Below are 19,592 nucleotides of genomic sequence, written 5' to 3' on the forward strand. Positions count from 1 at the left end.
AAAGTTTCTCAAAGCGCACAAGATATCACACACGGCCACAGCAGTATACTCTCCGCAGTCGAATGCGTCAGAGCGAGTAAACCGATCTGTAATTGCCGCCATTCGTTCCTATGTGAGGTCCGATCAGAAAAATTGGGACGAGGAGCTGAGCAGCATTTGTTGCGCCTTGCGAACCGCGGTCCATTCTAGCCTTGGAACTTCGCCCTATTATATGGTATTTGGGCAGCAGTTCGTTAGCTCAGGGGAAACGTATAAAGTTCTGAGAGCTCTTCGATTGTTGGAAGATAAATCCCTAGTCTTCTCCAAGGAGGATTCGTTGGAATTGGTACGTAGCAAGGCCTTAACGGTAATGGAAAAGCAAAGGCAGAAAAACGAACGAAATTACAATTTGAGATCAAGGGAGGTTTCGTACCAAGTGGGCCAAGAGGTGTTCCGGAGGAACTTTAAGCAGAGCAACTTCCAGGCTGGCTATAGTGCCAAACTGGGCCCAGCCTATGTGAAGGCCAGAATCCGCAAGAAGATAGGTAATGCTTATTATGAGTTGGAGGATCTACAAGGACGGTCTATTGGGCGATACCACGCGAAAGACTTAAAACAATAGCTGATCCGCGCAGTTTGGATCCGACTTGTGTGATACCACTAAGTCAGATCTTCGGCGGGGGGTATTTGTAACGCTTGGATCAGCGAGCGAGCTAGTTCGCAGCGCCATCTAGTGGTCGGCACCGTAAGGGCCGTGGTAGACCAAACACCCTCTATGGGCTAGGTCGGGGAGATCACGAAAAGTGGCATAGGAAGAGTGATAGAGTTAACAGCTTGGATTGTCAACTTTCTCTGGCCTTTCACCCTGTCCTTTGAGAGGGCCCGAGGGTTGTAGCTTGTTGGGGGGCTTGGCTTCGGTCTCTTCCCGTTTTGGCGCTCGACCCGAGCGTTCGTTTTGTCTATCAACAGCCAACAAGTATTTTTTATAAGTGCTAAAAAGGAAAAAAAAGTGTAATCGCGGCGGGAGGAGAAGAGCTTCAGCATTCCGGCATTAGTTTTCCAGCCTAGGTAAGATTGAGAAGGGTAAAGGAAAATTGGACTAGTCAGATAATTTCATCCGTGTAGGACCGGCCATTGGCGCAGTGGATACCGCAAAGGAGGAACGCCGCCTCGCCGTATTTTCTTTGCAAAGCGGCCCGGATCAGCTTCGCGGATCCAAAGACGCGAGGCGTCGAGGAGATCGAGCGTCCAAGGGACGCCAGAAGGGGTCCAGAGGAGCAGCCAAAGCAGCGGTGGAAAAAAATTGCAGGCCCAAGTACACGGGCACCGACGTCACGCTAGCGGGGGTTGAGTGGTTTTTGGGGAAGAGGAAAAAAAAAACTCAATCGTTTGGTTGGAGAGCGAGCCAAGGCAGGGCTATATAGCGTAGCTAGAGCGAAAGCAAGAGCAGTCCGAGATTTGGCGGGGTCTTTCGAGTGGCTTCGCGAGTGCTTTTATCGTCGGGAACCGGTGAAGTGATTTCGGAAGGGAAAATCTAAAACTAAAAGAAACCGGGAATGGCCGAGATCTCTAGCAATAATAGGATTCAGTGTTAAGTGATTAGTGTTAATAATTTAATGAGTTAAGTAATATTTCTTTGTTAGTTTTTTTGTGCGTCAAAGTCTGCGACAGTCGGCGAAGGGCAGGCGAAAGAAAAGGAAAAAAAAGAAAGGGCCGAGAGAGTTTTTTGTTGTACTCGAGTGGAATGAGTCGCTCAAAGTAAGAGTGGAGCGAGCAAAGAGTGAATTTGTGAGTGAGGTTTTTTTTGTGTGCCTTTGTTTTACTCCCGATTGGAGTTCACTTTACAGGTCCAAATCTCCTCCGGGAAGCGCTTCATCGGTGGATATGCGGATCATCGGGTGAGTGAGAACGAACAAGAAAATTTAACCCTGGCAATTCCACTCATGAGAGAAAAGAAAAGAGAGATTTAGATAATTACATAATTCCCCCTATTGTTTGTTCCGTTTCTTCCCCCCTTTCGGTCTGGCTGTTGTACTGTCTTTATACATGAATTCCGAGATAATTGTCAGTTATATTCCTCATCATTATTAAGCAATTTTATTGATATTATTTTTTTATTCTTTTTACTTTTTATACGCACTTTTTGTTGAGTTATGTTTAGTTTTAATTTAGGAATCGCTCAGTTTTTAGTCATAATTCAATAAATTTTATAATGTTTTAGTTCACCGTTTTGCCTTCGGCTAGCCAAATGCCCCTGAGGATCCCATAACGACGAAAAGGGGTCATTCCATATGAATTGCGACCTAGGAATGGCCAAGGTAGGGAGGGTCAATCCGCCCTCAACGAGATCTGAGGCGGGGAAAAGCGTTCGGGGACAGGTCGGAGAAAGGGCCAATCATGTGTTCAAGCAATTTTAGGTCCACCTTAACTCTCGTCGTAGCACGCATAAATTTTAACTTGTTAATAATGAAGATAATCAGGTGAGAGGAGGGCAAGATCACCACCCCAATTAGCCGACGAGCATCCCAGCCGGGAATAACCGCGTGCGCCCTTCTCCCATGTACGGTGAGGCTTGTAGCTGCTGTGAGGAGGCCTAGGGTTTTTGGGGTCCGCCGAAAATTAGGCACCGTCTAACGAGAGGCAAGACAAACTCTCTTTAACAGTCGGCAAAGAGGGCCTGGGATCAAAGAGTGGGTCAGAGCCAGGTCAGACTTCCTCGTCGAAAGGAGAGCGAGTTCGAAGTCGAAGTCGGACAAGATAAAAGGCTATAAATAGATGGCATTGGACGCCATTGCGGGATTCCAAGCCTGGTCGACAGCATTTGATTGTGTTCACCAAGTGTCCTCTATAGTGGCAGCCGTAATTGAATATTCAAAGAAAGAAAAAAGAGAAAGACCATATAAATACAATAACTAGTGAAAAGTAGCCAGGAAGTGAGACGGTGACTAGTGAAACCTCTTCGATACACCCTTTCGACGGGTCACCCGTTTGGGTAAGTTGTGAAATAAAAAAAAGACAGCCTAGCGAAAGAGTATAAAGGTGTTCTGTGGGTGCAAATTTCCATAGGTCTTAAATTGGAGGAGGCTCGTCTTCCACGACCGCCAGCTGAAAGTCGTAGAAATTCGCCGGAGCTTTGGGTCGTCGCCTTGGAGCAGTTCGGCGAGCCAGAGAGGAGAGGCCAACTAGTGCCCGGCAGACGGCAGCCGCGTCGGCTTGTTCATCGCTCCGCGTATGCGTCCATACCCCGTGCGCAGGGGAGGAGGCAAAGAAAAAAAAAGTGCTCTTCAGTGGCGGCAAATAGTGGCAGATCGAGTTAGAAAATTTCTCATAGAAGGCCAGCCCAGCCCAAAATAACAATAACAAAAAAAAGAATCAAATATAAGAAACAAATAACGGATCGTAGTCAGATGCTCTAAGCATCAATACCCGAGTTATTTTATTCTCCCTCTCATTTAGGCTTCTTTAGCTCGCTATCCCTATCTATCTCTCTCCACCTAACTTTGCGCTGCGGGCGAGCCCCCACATACCGGTGCCCGATAAGCGCCGCTAATCTGCACATAGGAATGCAAGACTGAGCGCAGAGGAATGTAAGGCGGCGTGAGGGACGGGAAGAAAAGAGACAGGCAATCACCGTTAAAATTAACTCGATCTGCCTGAGCCACTCGGTCGTCATCTCAATTTTTTTGTGTGTGCGAATTGTGTGTGTTCTTTTTTTTATACTTTTCAGGGGCCCAAATCGGAAGCGCTTCGTCGATGGAGGTTCCTGTAAGTCGTTCAATTGAATAAATAAAATATGTACATATATGAAAGTTCGAAAAATATATAAAAATATGAAAGTTCGCCACGGGAGCGCACCCAATTAGTGGGTTGAAAAGAGAGGGCATCAGAAAGTCACCTCTTGATTCTTTTCCCTACGCCTCTCGTACATTACACCTTCTCTTTTGGTGGGTCGCTATGCCAGCAATTGCTCACATAAAATTTTCTCACATTTCTTTTCTTTTCACTCCTATTCAAATCATCTGTTCTCTCTCATATCTAGCCTAAGCTTCTTATTTGTTTACAGTACTTTACGCAAATTATTTAAAATTAAGTCGTAGCCAATACTCGGGAAGGGCAAATGAGAACATTAAATTACTGGGGATCACTAATTTTAGTCATTAGAAATAAATAAACGTTTATAATGTCTGAGTAGAAGAAATAGTGTTTGATCTCCTGCAGCAAGCCCCTGTAGGTCTCGCATAATATAAGGGGTCTTGTGACAAATTATGTGGTATCGGGCACAGCAAGACCAAGGTAGGGTGGGCGAACATCACTCCTCATGAACAGCTGAGGAATTCTTTTCGTTGTCCGTTCACCAGTGCAGTTATTGTCTTTCGTTTTAGGTGTTGTGCTTTCCGTCCGGTTTCATATGGCTTATTGACACGCATTAAATGTAAAATAATAATAGGGTAGGCCTCAGCTTAGGAGCAAATAAACAAGAACACCACACTCGTGGCCGACGAGCCAGTAGCCGGAAAATTGACAGCGTGCCGCTTCAAGCTGAGAGGACCATCTCGCCTACATCGTGGTTGCACGTTACATTTATTATTATTTTTGGCGCCCAACGTGGGGCCTCACTGTTAGGTGGGAATTATTACAATTTGTACTTAGGGGTGTGGTTCACGAACAATGACCTAAAACAAACCTTCACTTTTAAAATTTTCCTTCCATCGACTGTTCGATGTCTTTATTGAAGACAAAGAAACGCAAATCATTTCCGCTTTCATCCAGTTCTCTTACGGATCTTTGGAACACCGATAGAAAACTAAGCCCCAGGGTATGTTTCCGGGCCACGATTCTAAGGGTTCTGAGTGAGTTTGACTTATTTCTGTACAAATAGCCTGATTGTCGTGATTAATAGGAATACTACTAGAATAGCTTTAAGAAGCTATCTGTTGTCCATGTCATTTCAGTCTGCGCTGTAAGTGCTACTCAACTTTATGCCTGAGGGACCAAGGGAAAACTGAACCGTCTTGGATTCACTGGTGCTGCATTTAGCTTAAGTGCACTCCTGACCACGGATCATTTCATTAAGTGCCTCAGTTTGCTTTGTCTTATCTTTGTTTGGCAGTTTGGATCACTGCTTCTATAAGCGCTGTTGGACGCAGGTGCGCAGAATTTAGAATTACCACTGCCCACGGCCTAGGTGTTCTAACTTGCCAGAAAGTATTTTCCTCTTTAGCTGTACTTGGTGAAATAATTCGGACAATTAAGAGAGGCTCTGCAGGGAGCCAGGCTAGCTGGGAGATCAAACCATTAGAATTTTTTTGTATTATTTTTTTATTGGAAACTGTTGAGTTGAAAGTTTTTTTGTTTAATTAATATTCAAATTTCATTTCACTTTTAAATTTCCTTATTACATATATATAAGAAAACATACCTTTACGAGTTAAGCAGATAGTTTTTTTAGTAAATACCTATAAGAAGAAAGATGGGCTTGGATCGGTCTGATGATGAAGGGGCAAGCGCCTCAGCATTCTGTTGCAGGCTGTGCAAAGTCACAATGGCCCCCGAAGATGTTTATAGAACTCCTTGTCAGCATGAATTCCATAAAACATGCATGCGAACATACCTTAAGACCCAAACAACCTGTCCAGTTTGCAATGCGGTATGTACTGCCCCAACGGCTGGTCAGCCTCCTCTGGTGCCTGGCAAGACTAGACAGCAGACAAAGTCAGTTCTCGCGGGAGGCAGTAAGCAATCGCAAGCGGGGTCGGAGGGTCAAGCGTCTACTTCAAGTCAAGCGTCTACCTCAAATCAAGCGGCTAATTCAAATCAAGTGTCTAGGGAGATCACGGCGGCTATTAGGGGTATGCAGAATGAATTACTTATCCACCTGACGGAGAAGATGTCTCAAATGATAAGTACCACTGTAGAAGCTCGTTTAGCTTCTAATGCGCAAATTCCGCAGCCGTCAGTAGGGAGCCTGAATATGAACGCTTCTTTGGACCAATTGCTAGAAAATCCCGAGGGGAACCAGGGCGCAGTTTACACCCCTCCACTCCGGACTTCGCTCTCTAGATCAGCAGCATCTGATTTAGCTCAGAGACCTGACAAGGTGGGTCATATAATGAATAATTGGAAGCTTCGCTTTTCGGGAGCCTCAGACTCCATAAGCGTGGATTCATTTATATACCGAGTAGAGGCCCTTACCCATCAAACGTTGGAAGGGAACTTTATGCTGTTGTGCAGCAATGCAAACACTCTGTTTGAAGGGAAAGCATCTGATTTTTATTGGAGATATCACAAGACAGCTGGCTCAGTGCGGTGGATGGATCTGTGTGAAGCGTTGAGGAAGCAGTTCAGAGATTCCCGGACGGACGTAGACATTAGACAGATGATTCGCGATAGGAAACAAAGAGAAAAAGAGACTTTCGAGGTATTTTTTGACGCAATCCAAAAGCTCACTGACAGGTTAGAGCAGCCTCTTTCTCATAAAACTTTGGTCGAGATCGTTCGCCGAAACTTGCGGCCGGAAATACAACATGAAATCCTGAATCAAAAAATAGACTCAATAGAAGCACTACGGGATATATGTCAGAGGCGAGAATGTTTTATGGAGGAGGTGCGTCGGACTCATGGCTATCAAAAACCTGCTCCATTTCGAAAGCAAATCTCGGAGCTAGTGGACGAAGCCTTGGGAGAGGATGCGGAAGAATTCTCGGAATCGGAGTTTGGGGAGGAGATAGCAGCTTTATCCTTGGTGTGTTGGAATTGTCGAAAAGAAGGGCACCGTTACCACGACTGCGTAGCTAAACGGAAAATATTCTGCTTTGGCTGCGGAGCGCCAAACACGTATAAGCCATCTTGCAAAAAATGTCAAAAAAACACCAAGGAGAACACGGCAGAGTCTCGTCGGCTGACCAGTGTTCCGCAGAGGGGGTCGGCGAAACAGGACTAGATGTAGCAAGTGGCGAAACGCAAGGAGAGCCTTCTCGGGATTTTGGGGAGGCGGAACCACCGATAGTGGGATGGCATATGAAGTTGATAGAGGGTAAGAAGTTAGAACCTCCAGTGGAAATTGTTAAGTCAAGGAGACTAACTAGAAATGCACGTAGGATCAAGGCCCATTTTAAATCTCTCAAATGTATTAATGAGATAAGGAAAAAGGAGGGAGATAAGAGGCCTTATGCCGAAGTCAAGTTACTGGATAGAACCGTAGTAGGATTGCTAGATACCGGCGCCGGAATGAGTTGCGTGGGTGGTCAATTGGCAAAGGAGGTAGTATGCAGTAAGAAACCATTTAAATTGGTGTCGTCCAATGCTTTTACGGCTGATGGAAAGAAGCATCAAATAGTAGGAAAGTTAACAACTAAGATAGAGTACCGTGGGGAGTCTAAAAACATAGAGCTATTCATAATTCCTAATTTAAGTCAAGATTTATATTTAGGTATTGATTTTTGGTCCCTTTTTGAATTATTACCGTCCGAATGGAAGATTTCCGAAATTTGCGAGAGTTCTGATGTTCATACACTTACGTCTGCTCAGGAGGCGGCGTTAAACCAGGTTATTTCCCTATTTCCATCCTTCGCTGTGTCGGGTCTGGGAAGGACAGATATGCTTTGTCATACCATCGATGTGGGGGATGCGAAGCCCGTAAAGCAGAGACATTTCTCAGTCTCACCGGCTGTTGAGAAATTGCTGTACGGGGAAGTTGATAGGATGCTGAGATTAGGGGTGATTGAGGAGTCAGGAAGCGCTTGGTCTTCTCCGGTGGTACTGGTCCAAAAGCCTGGGAAAGCTCGCCTTTGTCTAGACAGTCGAAAAGTAAACGCGGTGACAGAAAAAGATGCGTACCCGTTGCCCCAGATTGATGGCATCTTGAGTAGATTGCCCAAGGCAGAATATGTAACTAGCCTGGACTTGAAAGATGCATTTTGGCAAATACCTTTGGAGGTGGCGTCGAGAGACAAGACTGCGTTCACCATACCAGGGAGGCCGTTGTACCAATACAAGGTCATGCCGTTTGGTTTATGCAACGCCTCACAAACCATGTCCAGACTCATGGATAAGGTAATACCCGCCGCTCTCCGAAATCAAGTTTTTGTCTACTTAGATGACCTGCTGGTCATTTCAGACACATTTCCCTCGCATCTTGAGGTACTGCGTTCGGTGGCAGAACACATCCGTCACGCAGGGCTGACCATAAATATAGAGAAGAGCAGATTCTGTAGGAGATCCGTAAAATATCTAGGTCACGTAATTGGCGAAGGCGGCATTAAAACAGACCCGGAAAAGATTTCCGCCATTACTAAGTTTCCGCTCCCAAGAACTCTCCGAGCCCTAAGGAGCTTCCTTGGAATGGCCGGGTGGTATAGGAAATTTATACATGATTTTGCTTCACTATCCGCCCCTCTAACAGACTTGCTAAAACAGAAAAAAAAATTCGTCATGTCCCAGGATGGAATAGAGGCCTTTGAAAAATTGAAAGAAACGCTGTGCAAGGCGCCAGTTTTAAGAAGTCCTGACTTTGGAAAGCCCTTCTATATACATTGCGACGCGAGCAATACGGGAGTAGGGGGTGTACTAGTCCAAAAGACGGAAGAAGGGGATGAGATGCCGATATCTTTCGTGTCTAAAAAGCTGAATAAAGCCCAGCGCAATTATACAGTGACCGAGCTAGAGTGCCTGGCGGCCTTAGTGTGCATTAAAAAGTTCAGAGCTTATGTCGAAGGTCATCAATTCACCGTGATAACGGATCATGCCTCACTGAAGTGGTTGATGTCCCAAAATGATCTGCACTCGAGGTTAGCTCGATGGGCACTAAAATTGCAAGGTTTCCGATTTAGCATCGAGCACCGAAAGGGAACCCAGAACATAGTCCCAGATGCATTGTCAAGGGTTCACCAGGATGAGATCGCAGCAATAGACAAGAGTAATGGGCTCCTGGTGGATCTAGATTCTCCTCACTTCAGAGCGGTAGGGTATCTTGAAATGGTGGAGCGGGTAAAGAGCAACCAGGAACGATTGCCAGATGTAAAAGTGGTCGACAACTTAGTTTACCGGAGAGCTGAGCATGCGAATGGCGACTTACTTCATGACTCGTTTGCTTGGAAATTATGGGTGCCTAAGGAATTGATCGGCGAGATCTTAAAACAGTCACATGATGATCCGTTAGCCTCGCATGGGGGTATTCACAAGACCTTGGAGCGCGTCCGTAGGTACTACTTTTGGCCAGGATTGGTTAACGACGTCAAAGCTTATGTGAATAATTGCAGTGAGTGTAAGACCACAAAGGCGCCAAACTTTACCTTGCGGCCACCCATGGGAAAGCCGGCCGAATCACAAAGATTCTTTCAGCGACTATACATTGATTTTCTTGGTCCATATCCTAGGTCACGAAGTGGTCACGTCGCTATTTTTATCGTGTTAGACCATTATTCTAAATTTGTTTTCCTCAAAGCCGTTAAGAAGCTGACAGCTGATGTAATTATCAAATACTTGCGGGAGGATCTCTTTCATACTTTCGGGGTGCCCGAAACCATAGTGTCCGACAATGGATCCCAATTCAGGGCTGAAAAATTCCAAAGCCTTTTAAAAAGCCACCGTATCTCACATACCTTGACAGCGGTACACGCGCCACAGGCAAATGCCTCCGAGAGAGTCAATCGCTCAGTGATTGCCGCCATCAGAGCGTATGTGCGTCCGGATCAAAAAGATTGGGACGAGAATTTAAGCAGCATTTGTTGCGCGCTGAGATCGTCCATCCACTCGGGAGTAGGCGCTACGCCATACTACATGGTGTTTGGTCAGCAGATGATCACTTCTGGTGGCACTTACTCTCTGCTGAGATCACTAGAGATGTTGGAAGACAGGGCGGCAGCTTTTACAAGAGAGGATTCCTTGGAGTTGGTCAGGAAGAAAGCACGTGAAGTAATGGATAAGCAAAATGCACGTAATGAAAAGCAGTATAATCTAAGATCAAGAGAGATAGTATACCAGGTTGGGCAGGAAGTTTATAGAAGGAATTTTAAACAAAGCAACTTCCAAGCTGGATACAACGCTAAGCTTGGGCACGCCTTCGTGAAGGCTAGAGTTCGGAGAAAGCTAGGAAATTCGCTTTATGAGTTGGAAGATTTGCAGGGCCGAAGCATTGGGAAATACCACGGGAAAGATATCCGCCAATAACAGCTACAAGCGGTTCATCCTTGTGAGCCTTCTGCACCCCAAGTCTGATCTTGGCAGGGGGGAGTTGTACGGTGAGGCTTGTAGCTGCTGTGAGGAGGCCTAGGGTTTTTGGGGTCCGCCGAAAATTAGGCACCGTCTAACGAGAGGCAAGACAAACTCTCTTTAACAGTCGGCAAAGAGGGCCTGGGATCAAAGAGTGGGTCAGAGCCAGGTCAGACTTCCTCGTCGAAAGGAGAGCGAGTTCGAAGTCGAAGTCGGACAAGATAAAAGGCTATAAATAGATGGCATTGGACGCCATTGCGGGATTCCAAGCCTGGTCGACAGCATTTGATTGTGTTCACCAAGTGTCCTCTATAGTGGCAGCCGTAATTGAATATTCAAAGAAAGAAAAAAGAGAAAGACCATATAAATACAATAACTAGTGAAAAGTAGCCAGGAAGTGAGACGGTGACTAGTGAAACCTCTTCGATACACCCTTTCGACGGGTCACCCGTTTGGGTAAGTTGTGAAATAAAAAAAAGACAGCCTAGCGAAAGAGTATAAAGGTGTTCTGTGGGTGCAAATTTCCATAGGTCTTAAATTGGAGGAGGCTCGTCTTCCACGACCGCCAGCTGAAAGTCGTAGAAATTCGCCGGAGCTTTGGGTCGTCGCCTTGGAGCAGTTCGGCGAGCCAGAGAGGAGAGGCCAACTAGTGCCCGGCAGACGGCAGCCGCGTCGGCTTGTTCATCGCTCCGCGTATGCGTCCATACCCCGTGCGCAGGGGAGGAGGCAAAGAAAAAAAAAGTGATCTTCAGTGGCGGCAAATAGTGGCAGATCGAGTTAGAAAATTTCTCATAGAAGGCCAGCCCAGCCCAAAATAACAATAACAAAAAAAAGAATCAAATATAAGAAACAAATAACGGATCGTAGTCAGATGCTCTAAGCATCAATACCCGAGTTATTTTATTCTCCCTCTCATTTAGGCTTCTTTAGCTCGCTATCCCTATCTATCTCTCTCCACCTAACTTTGCGCTGCGGGCGAGCCCCCACATACCGGTGCCCGATAAGCGCCGCTAATCTGCACATAGGAATGCAAGACTGAGCGCAGAGGAATGTAAGGCGGCGTGAGGGACGGGAAGAAAAGAGACAGGCAATCACCGTTAAAATTAACTCGATCTGCCTGAGCCACTCGGTCGTCATCTCAATTTTTTTGTGTGTGCGAATTGTGTGTGTTCTTTTTTTTATACTTTTCAGGGGCCCAAATCGGAAGCGCTTCGTCGATGGAGGTTCCTGTAAGTCGTTCAATTGAATAAATAAAATATGTACATATATGAAAGTTCGAAAAATATATAAAAATATGAAAGTTCGCCACGGGAGCGCACCCAATTAGTGGGTTGAAAAGAGAGGGCATCAGAAAGTCACCTCTTGATTCTTTTCCCTACGCCTCTCGTACATTACACCTTCTCTTTTGGTGGATCGCTATGCCAGCAATTGCTCACATAAAATTTTCTCACATTTCTTTTCTTTTCACTCCTATTCAAATCATCTGTTCTCTCTCATATCTAGCCTAAGCTTCTTATTTGTTTACAGTACTTTACGCAAATTATTTAAAATTAAGTCGTAGCCAATACTCGGGAAGGGCAAATGAGAACATTAAATTACTGGGGATCACTAATTTTAGTCATTAGAAATAAATAAACGTTTATAATGTCTGAGTAGAAGAAATAGTGTTTGATCTCCTGCAGCAAGCCCCTGTAGGTCTCGCATAATATAAGGGGTCTTGTGACAAATTATGTGGTATCGGGCACAGCAAGACCAAGGTAGGGTGGGCGAACATCACTCCTCATGAACAGCTGAGGAATTCTTTTCGTTGTCCGTTCACCAGTGCAGTTATTGTCTTTCGTTTTAGGTGTTGTGCTTTCCGTCCGGTTTCATATGGCTTATTGACACGCATTAAATGTAAAATAATAATAGGGTAGGCCTCAGCTTAGGAGCAAATAAACAAGAACACCACACTCGTGGCCGACGAGCCAGTAGCCGGAAAATTGACAGCGTGCCGCTTCAAGCTGAGAGGACCATCTCGCCTACATCGTGGTTGCACGTTACACCCACTCCCCAACATCCAGCCTGGTTCGTTACAGAGCAGGTTCGGTAATTCTTGGATTCGAGTTCGAATCTTTGAGAAGGAACTCATGCATAATTGTATGCTCAGGCCATATTGACGGTTTTAGAGAACTGGATAGTAAAGAATCAGGGAGAAGAATTTTAAAGGATGATATGTTGCGCTTATGTTTAAATGTAAATTTAGTCACAGCTATATCAACAGGGGAAGTGTTAAGTTTAGAGGAAAGATGTTGTTTAACATCCTCCGTTGTAGCCTCAGGAATAAGACGAGAAACAAATATTGCTTTCCGAGGGACCACTGTTGAAGTCCCGAGCGAGATCGAGATGGTGGAGCCACTCCTAAAAGAGATCACGGTTCAAGGGCAGAGGAATTGGCAGCAATGGCTGGAGCAGGAATTGGCAAGACGTCACCAGCAACCAGCACACCCGCACTAAGAGCACTCACCGCGTAAGAAGTGACGGCAACAGGAACTGCGGGGATGGGATTGATGCTGTTGGGAACTTGGATGCTCGAAGGAAGCACATTGCTCGGTGTAAAGAACACCGGAGCCACCGTTGGCGGCGTGGCATAACTACACGGAGTAAAAAAATGCTTCCGATGGATGAAGGTAGGCGTACCAATCGGATTAGGTTGCAAAAAATTGGTATCATTATGCGGAATTTTCCGTCTAGGCGATTCGCTCAAGAGTTTGAGCCCAAGAAACTGGGATTCAAGGGCAAGAAATTTCTCGTTGAGAGCCAAAAATTGTTTCCGGACATCCAGAAACCCAGTTCGAGTCTGTCTCTTAAATGTGCGCATTTCGGCCTCAATCTCCCGACAAGCTAGACATGACCAAGACAGGCCCATGCGATTCGAGATCAGATCATTCAGCCGGCCAAAATTTCCACCACCAGCACATTTTATGTGGGCAAAATTGTCGCACAGCCAGCAGCTAAGAAATGAATCACCAATGATAACACCACCGAATTCACATTTCTTTACACTAAAAACGATTGCCATTATTGACAGCAATAGAATCACTGTGCACGAATAATAAAAGAACGGAGTGAGATCGCAGGTAAAGTAGGAGAGCAGACAGCAGAGCGAGCCAGACAATCAGCTGCAGCGGCAATAATTCAAAGCAGGTGATCCAACGAAGTGCAGAAAACGAGCAGTAAACTCACCAAAGCAGATACACAAAAGATAAGTCCACAGAGAGGGAGAGTATAGGCAATCCAGAGAGTGAGAGCAACAATGCGAGCAGCAGGCACGAGAGAGTGTGGGCGATGCAAACGCTGATGCGCGAGAACAGTGCACAGCGAAGAAGCGATAACGAAAAGCAGACTGGGCAAAAAAAAATAACAAATTGCCTGCACGAGTCCGATGCGTTACGTTGCGAATATTGAATTTATATTAAACACTTGTTTACAAACAAAACACTGGTGGTTAACACAAAGTAGAATCAAATTAAAGAGATGCGATGATATATCAAAACAAACTCACAACAATGTTGTATGATATTTAGGCATAGGGCGGAGAATGCGGAAGCAAGAAAAAAACACAACCGGCTTAAGCAAGAGCTAGAAGCAAATGACCACAAGAGTGTCGATTGCAGCATCTACATCCTGAACGGTCCTTAAATATGTCTCTAAGTCTAGCGAGCTGAACAGAGAAACGTTTGAGTTAGGTTTCTGTTGGCTGTTGCCTCGTCACAGCTGGGATTGTCTGCGGAGTTGTCGATAAGGTAGCAATGAGAGGCTGGTGGTCCGACCTGAGGTCATGCTCTTCACGGATGGTAAGCTGATTGATGGAGATAGATCGATATATTATGAGGTCTAGGCAGGATCTCCGAATCGGTGGGTAGTAGGTGGGGCTTCCTGTCGCCAGAACCAGCAAATGCAGCGCCAATCCTCTGCGGTCTACTCTGTGACTGCCCCAAAGCCTGTGCTTCGCATTAATATTTCCTAAGACCCAGTTGGGCCAGAAAATTTTCGAAATCAATGCTTGAAAAGATAATCGTTGGGGGCAAATAGGCTGTAGCAATGAGGATCTTCCCACGCAGTTGAAGCCATGACCACTGCAAGAAGAATCAGCCCCAATTGCACAGCACAATTGGTAGTCGGAAATATCCCTCCGAACGACTACAGCTGCTCCTCCTCTTGTTTAATGGGTGGTTGGCTCTGTTACACATGTATCTGTGGAGTGTGTAGTGTTTCCCTGGGTAAAGGTAGGTTTCATCCACTAACATGATGTCAATGTTATAACGCTGTAAAAATAAAGCCAGCTCATTGGTGTTAAGAGCCAGGCTACGGGCGTTCCAGAATGGGATCCTTAGGTCCGAAAGCATTATGGTTTTCAGAGAGATTGCGAGGGTAGGAGTGTATCTGCGTTACGCAGTTGGTCAAGGGATTCTAACCTCTGCAGTTCAACAAGAACCTGAGCTATGGAGTTCACATCCATCTGCGGTTCTGTAGGAGAACCTTGGGCGTTGGAGGACCAAGTTGGTGGTCTGCGTTTTATTTTTAAGGTGAGGGAACTGGGTTTTGTAATCCTGCTGTGCCGAGTAGTCCCGGCGAGTATCAACGTAGGCCCGTTGGGGTTTGTTTAGGCGGAAAGCATCCGCGAAGGATATTCCCCGTTGTACTGCCATCGAGGGTACATGTCTCACCTTTCTTTACCTTTCTTGGTTTTGCGGAGAGACATTCTCGACGGATTGGCGATTTTTAAGTCGTCCTCGGTCATGGCGTTGCATTCTGGGCTACCTGTCCAGTGGTCCTCGGCGCATCTGCCACACACTGGTCGCTTTAGACAATAGTTTTTCGTGTGGTTGAATTCAAAGCAACGGAAGCACTGCCTCACGCTGTTGTTTTTGCGGGGCAGCTCCGTTTGCACCCGTTGTCTGCTGATTCTAGCAATCTTGAGAGCTTACTTGTTGTTAGAGGCCTAGGCGAGATCAATAAACCAGACGTTTTTGGTTGGGTGGTTCCTGCCTGACTCCATCAGCGCTGATGGATGGGCTCCTCCTGGACTTCGGGTTGTACAGATTGACCACTCCCAACTTCTCAAATGCCTGGTTGATGGTATCCTTGGGTGTAGATGCTGCAAGTTTTTTTGCCACTACCCTGAAGTTTCTGTCCTCGGAGAGGCTCAGGGAATCCTCGACGGCAGTAATGTCCAGCACCCCAGGGATGGTTATTGGCCTAGGCTTTCGTGGTTTTTTGGGAGTTGTCTCAACCTGAGTTGCTTGAGCAGCTATTAAGGTGGACATTAACGTGAGTTTAGGAAAACTCATTTCCCTGTTCCAGGGAGGAAGTGATTGAGCCTGGACTGGATCTTGCCTTGGATTTAGGTATTGGTTTCTACGAAGGTGCGAGCGCTATCCTTGATGCGGTACCTGGACGACAATTAGAGGCTGATGTTGTGGTTGACGTGATAGCTGTCGTGACGGTCGAAGTGGTAGTGGTTGCTGGTCCAAACCCTGGCAATAGGGTATGCATAAGACCATTAGCAGAAGTAGGGTCACGGATACGAGGAGGAGAGTCCAAAGAACTGATGTTGTACAATCAACAATGGTTTGACAGATTGCAGATTTTCCCAAATCCAAATCTATTCAAAAACGAAGATAGGTTTGTCTGTCTAGGCAGTCTGTAAAATAATTAAGAAATAAAACGTCCCTCAGTAAGTTTAACAAAAAGATTTATGGCCATTATTCTAAATCATACAAAATACTAAATAGTTTTCATGAATATGGGAACCACATATTAACATTCATTTTAATAAATAAATAGGTATGCTTATGCTTCCAATTTTTTTGATAAATAAATATATGTATTTCAATGTCAAAACTAAAAGTAATCATCTATTTAATTGTCATTAATTCGTAGATGAAGACGATTCGACAAACACATGGTATACTTATGATAGGGTTCGCCGATTTCTCGTAGTACCACCGCCACCCAGCCGCAAAAAAATCAGTCACTTTTGAACCATTTTGCTCATTGGCTCTGATAAATGCTATAATGTTGTATGAGGGTATTATTATTTTATAAACATAAATAAGAGTCATGTGTGTCGTAAGGCAATTCCTGTAAGGACCAGACTTAATGTTAGATCGGCAAGCAGTCTCGAGCCATTGGAACTTATTTCAGCGTTATTATGGAAAAGGTGATTTAGACAAGTACTAGCTGGCTTAACAAATGTAGTAAAGTTGGGAAAACGTATAATTTCCGATGGCTGAAAATATATATTATAGTATTTAATTTTAAAAATATAGAATCACTAACTTACAATTGATATGGAATCGTTAGAAACACGACAAAAAGTCATATGTTTACCAGTTATAAGTTCTTGTTCGACACGTTTAGTAAAAAGTGGCTCAGACCATGGTAATTGATTTAAATGGGACAGAAATGTGCGATCATGAAACTCAACAGGATCAGATATAACCAGTTTATCTGTAAGTCAAAGTAAAATTAAGTGATTGCATACTAACACGTCGATACAACTTACTCAACAAAGACTCTTCAAACAAGATATCCTCGACGGTCATATTTGAGTGATTTTTCCTGGTTTTCAGGGAAGCTCTTTTGGGTATATAATCTAAGAAATTCCCATTGTAAAGGAATAAATTTTCAACGTCCGTCATGTTTAGAGAATAGAACTGGGAAACACCAAACATTTCGAAAAATTCTCGAACTGGCGTCATACTATAACAACCAGCCAACTCGATCTTCGGATAATAAGTAATGAAGGAAAGACACATTTCTTGTTTCGTTGAGTAACCTCCAAATGTGGGGCGTTTCCGCTGGATTGTCTCATAAGCACAATCCGTGATAATGTAGTCTCCAGGCAGTACGACTGTTTCATTGGCTAGTTGATGAACTTGCTGATATCTGTAATCGTAGTTATCATCCTCTATAATGCGGCTTAATTCTTTTCCATCCCGAACATGACGAAGACTCATTTTCCGACCGGCTTGATGCGAATGAATCATTCCAGATATAATTTTAATGCCATTCTTAGGAAACATCTAAATACTATATTGTTAGATCTCACCAATCAACGGTATTTATAATATTTGTGCATACCATGTTAGAACATGAAGGTCCACAAATGCCAACACTGCGATACAATTTCTGTCCAGGTGGAATTAGTTGAGTGTCGGATATAGAAATGCCACTGATCATTATGCCGGCATCGTTTGGTCGCAGATGGTTCGTATAATGTATACGAAACCCGGAATTATCTACGGCTAAAATTACTGCTTATAAATATTATTCATCTTTGTTGACCCTACTACTTACATTTTTTTCCGTTAGGATTGTCATAATGTATTTCTAGCATGTAATACTTCACACCCAATGAGCCTCCCATTGGAATGCCGACATGAGGAGGTAAAAACTGTCCTGCGGATCCACCAGTGGACCAAACTGCAACTGGCGTCGAGCAAGAATCCCAATCCCTTGGTGTCAATAGATTACTGTTGCACACTGTACCAGAACTTCTCACCCAAACATCCCAAGAGGCCGGATCCGATCCAGGATAGAATTTCGTTTGACATTCAAATAGTGTCATCTGATGAACAATATTTTTATGCTCTAACCTATTAAATAATAAAAAACATTATTGATTAAAAATTAACACTTGGCAAACAAGTTTTTACCCAGAACGAGACAAGAGAGCTTCAAAGCCAATAATATGTTGTTTGTCAGTTAGCTTGGGGAGTCGCACAATTTTACACCAGTATAGAGTGTCCATTGATGGTTCGATCGTTACATTATTTACTATTACGTCCCATTTGTTTGCCGCTGAGCTTTTCGCTGTTGCTCCGTATGTGAGGACGCTATGTTTTTGGAACATCGGAGAAAGTAAATGCAACGATTTTTCGCCTCGATTGCGACCATGTCCTTTTAAGCTGCCATAAACCGGGTCAGTATCACCAAAAGACCAAATAACTTTAAAAGTATCGCCCTATATGTGTTTAAGAATCTGTATATGATTGTTCACAATCTATGATCATAAAATACGTACGGTTAATGGCATATCATATGGATCGCATGTGTCTATTTTACGAGAGAATCGAACATGGGTATGAGTAGCATTTTGATAACCACCGACGACGTGGTAATTTTGGGTATCATCTTGCACTGGAGCTCCGTTTGGAGAATAAATTGATCCATGACAGTCCTAAAATATTGGTTAATTGTGACAGACCCATTAAAGTTGAGTAAAGGCGAAGGGTAGTATGTACATAGGTATATATGTTTGTTTTATAAAACTAGAATTTTGAAATCTTTTACGTACAAAAGGCAGTTACTTTTTTATGTACATTCATACATACATATACAAATATGTATAAACTATATGTACTATATGTATAAATCTGTCCCAGAACCTGGATTGGGATCGTTATCCAAACACACGTACATACATATGTACCCAAACTGTTTTGATATGAGATTTAATATTTAAATCAATATACAGTACAAATTATGAAACTTACTAAAGCATTTGCTTGGCCTGTGCGATCATCAACCCACAATAGCACTATGTCCGCTCTTGACATTTGTCCATCTTTTGAGAACCCGAGTCCAATAAAACCACGGGTGTTAACGTTAACTTCAAAGTTAATAGCTTTCTCGTTTAGATTTATCCACCACTGAAGCCAATACAAGCCATTGGAGTCCATCATCACATGACGCTTCCAGTTCTGATGATGCACTGAACCACCACCGTCGACCACATTGTATATTCTCTTATCATTATGATCTGCTTCAGAAAAACATTGACTCAGTTGTACGTAAAGGATCCAGAATGAAATGAAGACTAGTAACATCATAATAATGTTAAATAATTCTTTTATCGGATTAGCTGGCCCAAATCATTCAATTTCGTCCGTGAACTCCAATGACAAAATTAATTTCCGTGCTAGATATGTTGAGAGCGAATAGTTTTTTCACTCAGATAATGAATTCGTGAGTGTTCACTCGCAAAAGTATACATTTAATCTTTGTTTATGCAAAACCAAATCACATCTATTAACATACACATATGTTTTGTATGTTTGCTTTGCTAACACTTTTGGCGCCAATCTTTATAATTCTGAAAATCGATCATGCTCAAATACCAACAAAAAATACCAAACAATTATTCCTGTTTTTCACAGTATGACCACTAACCATTCAGTATATAGATGTGCCCGTTCACACAACGAACATGTCGCACATCGAACACGGAAAAGTGAATCCCAAAGGTCTTCGGTTTTGGTGTTTTTGGAGATCGCCCAAAGAGCGATCCAGACTACCGGATAGTGGATACCATTCATTTCGGGGATTGTCCGTAAGGTTTTGCCTTTCCGAAAGTT

At 44.1% G+C, this 19,592-nt stretch overlaps 1 protein-coding gene across 1 annotated transcript; it reads right to left on the reverse strand.

Annotated features, from left to right (window-relative positions):
* Window positions 1-15,975: 15,975 nt before the first annotated feature.
* On the reverse strand, window positions 15,976-19,353 carry LOC4811772 (MOXD1 homolog 1). The gene is made up of 8 exons (XM_001352305.4): window positions 18,732-19,353; window positions 18,260-18,415; window positions 17,892-18,199; window positions 17,533-17,831; window positions 17,317-17,480; window positions 16,739-17,258; window positions 16,517-16,683; window positions 15,976-16,462 (listed from the first exon to the last, which is right to left on the reverse strand). The coding sequence occupies exons 1-8, from the start codon at window positions 19,065-19,067 to the stop codon at window positions 16,292-16,294; spliced, it is 2,121 nt and encodes a 706-aa protein (XP_001352341.3). The 5' UTR covers window positions 19,068-19,353; the 3' UTR covers window positions 15,976-16,291.
* Window positions 19,354-19,592: the final 239 nt, after the last annotated feature.

Source organism: Drosophila pseudoobscura, chromosome 3 (genome assembly GCF_009870125.1).
Source record: "Drosophila pseudoobscura strain MV-25-SWS-2005 chromosome 3, UCI_Dpse_MV25, whole genome shotgun sequence".
In the NCBI taxonomy this organism is placed as follows: Eukaryota; Metazoa; Arthropoda; class Insecta; order Diptera; family Drosophilidae; genus Drosophila; species Drosophila pseudoobscura.

Excerpts from the sequence above, each read along its gene's own strand:
- LOC4811772 (XM_001352305.4), bottom strand. The coding sequence starts at position 19,067 with ATGATGTTACTAGTCTTCATTTCATTCTGGATCCTTTACGTACAACTG. Across the intron at positions 16,684-16,738 it reads GTTTGAAGAGTCTTTGTTGA|ATAAACTGGTTATATCTGAT; the intron begins GTAAGTTGTATC and ends TTTGACTTACAG. Across the intron at positions 16,463-16,516 it reads CTAACGATTCCATATCAATT|CCATCGGAAATTATACGTTT; the intron begins GTAAGTTAGTGA and ends ATATATTTTCAG.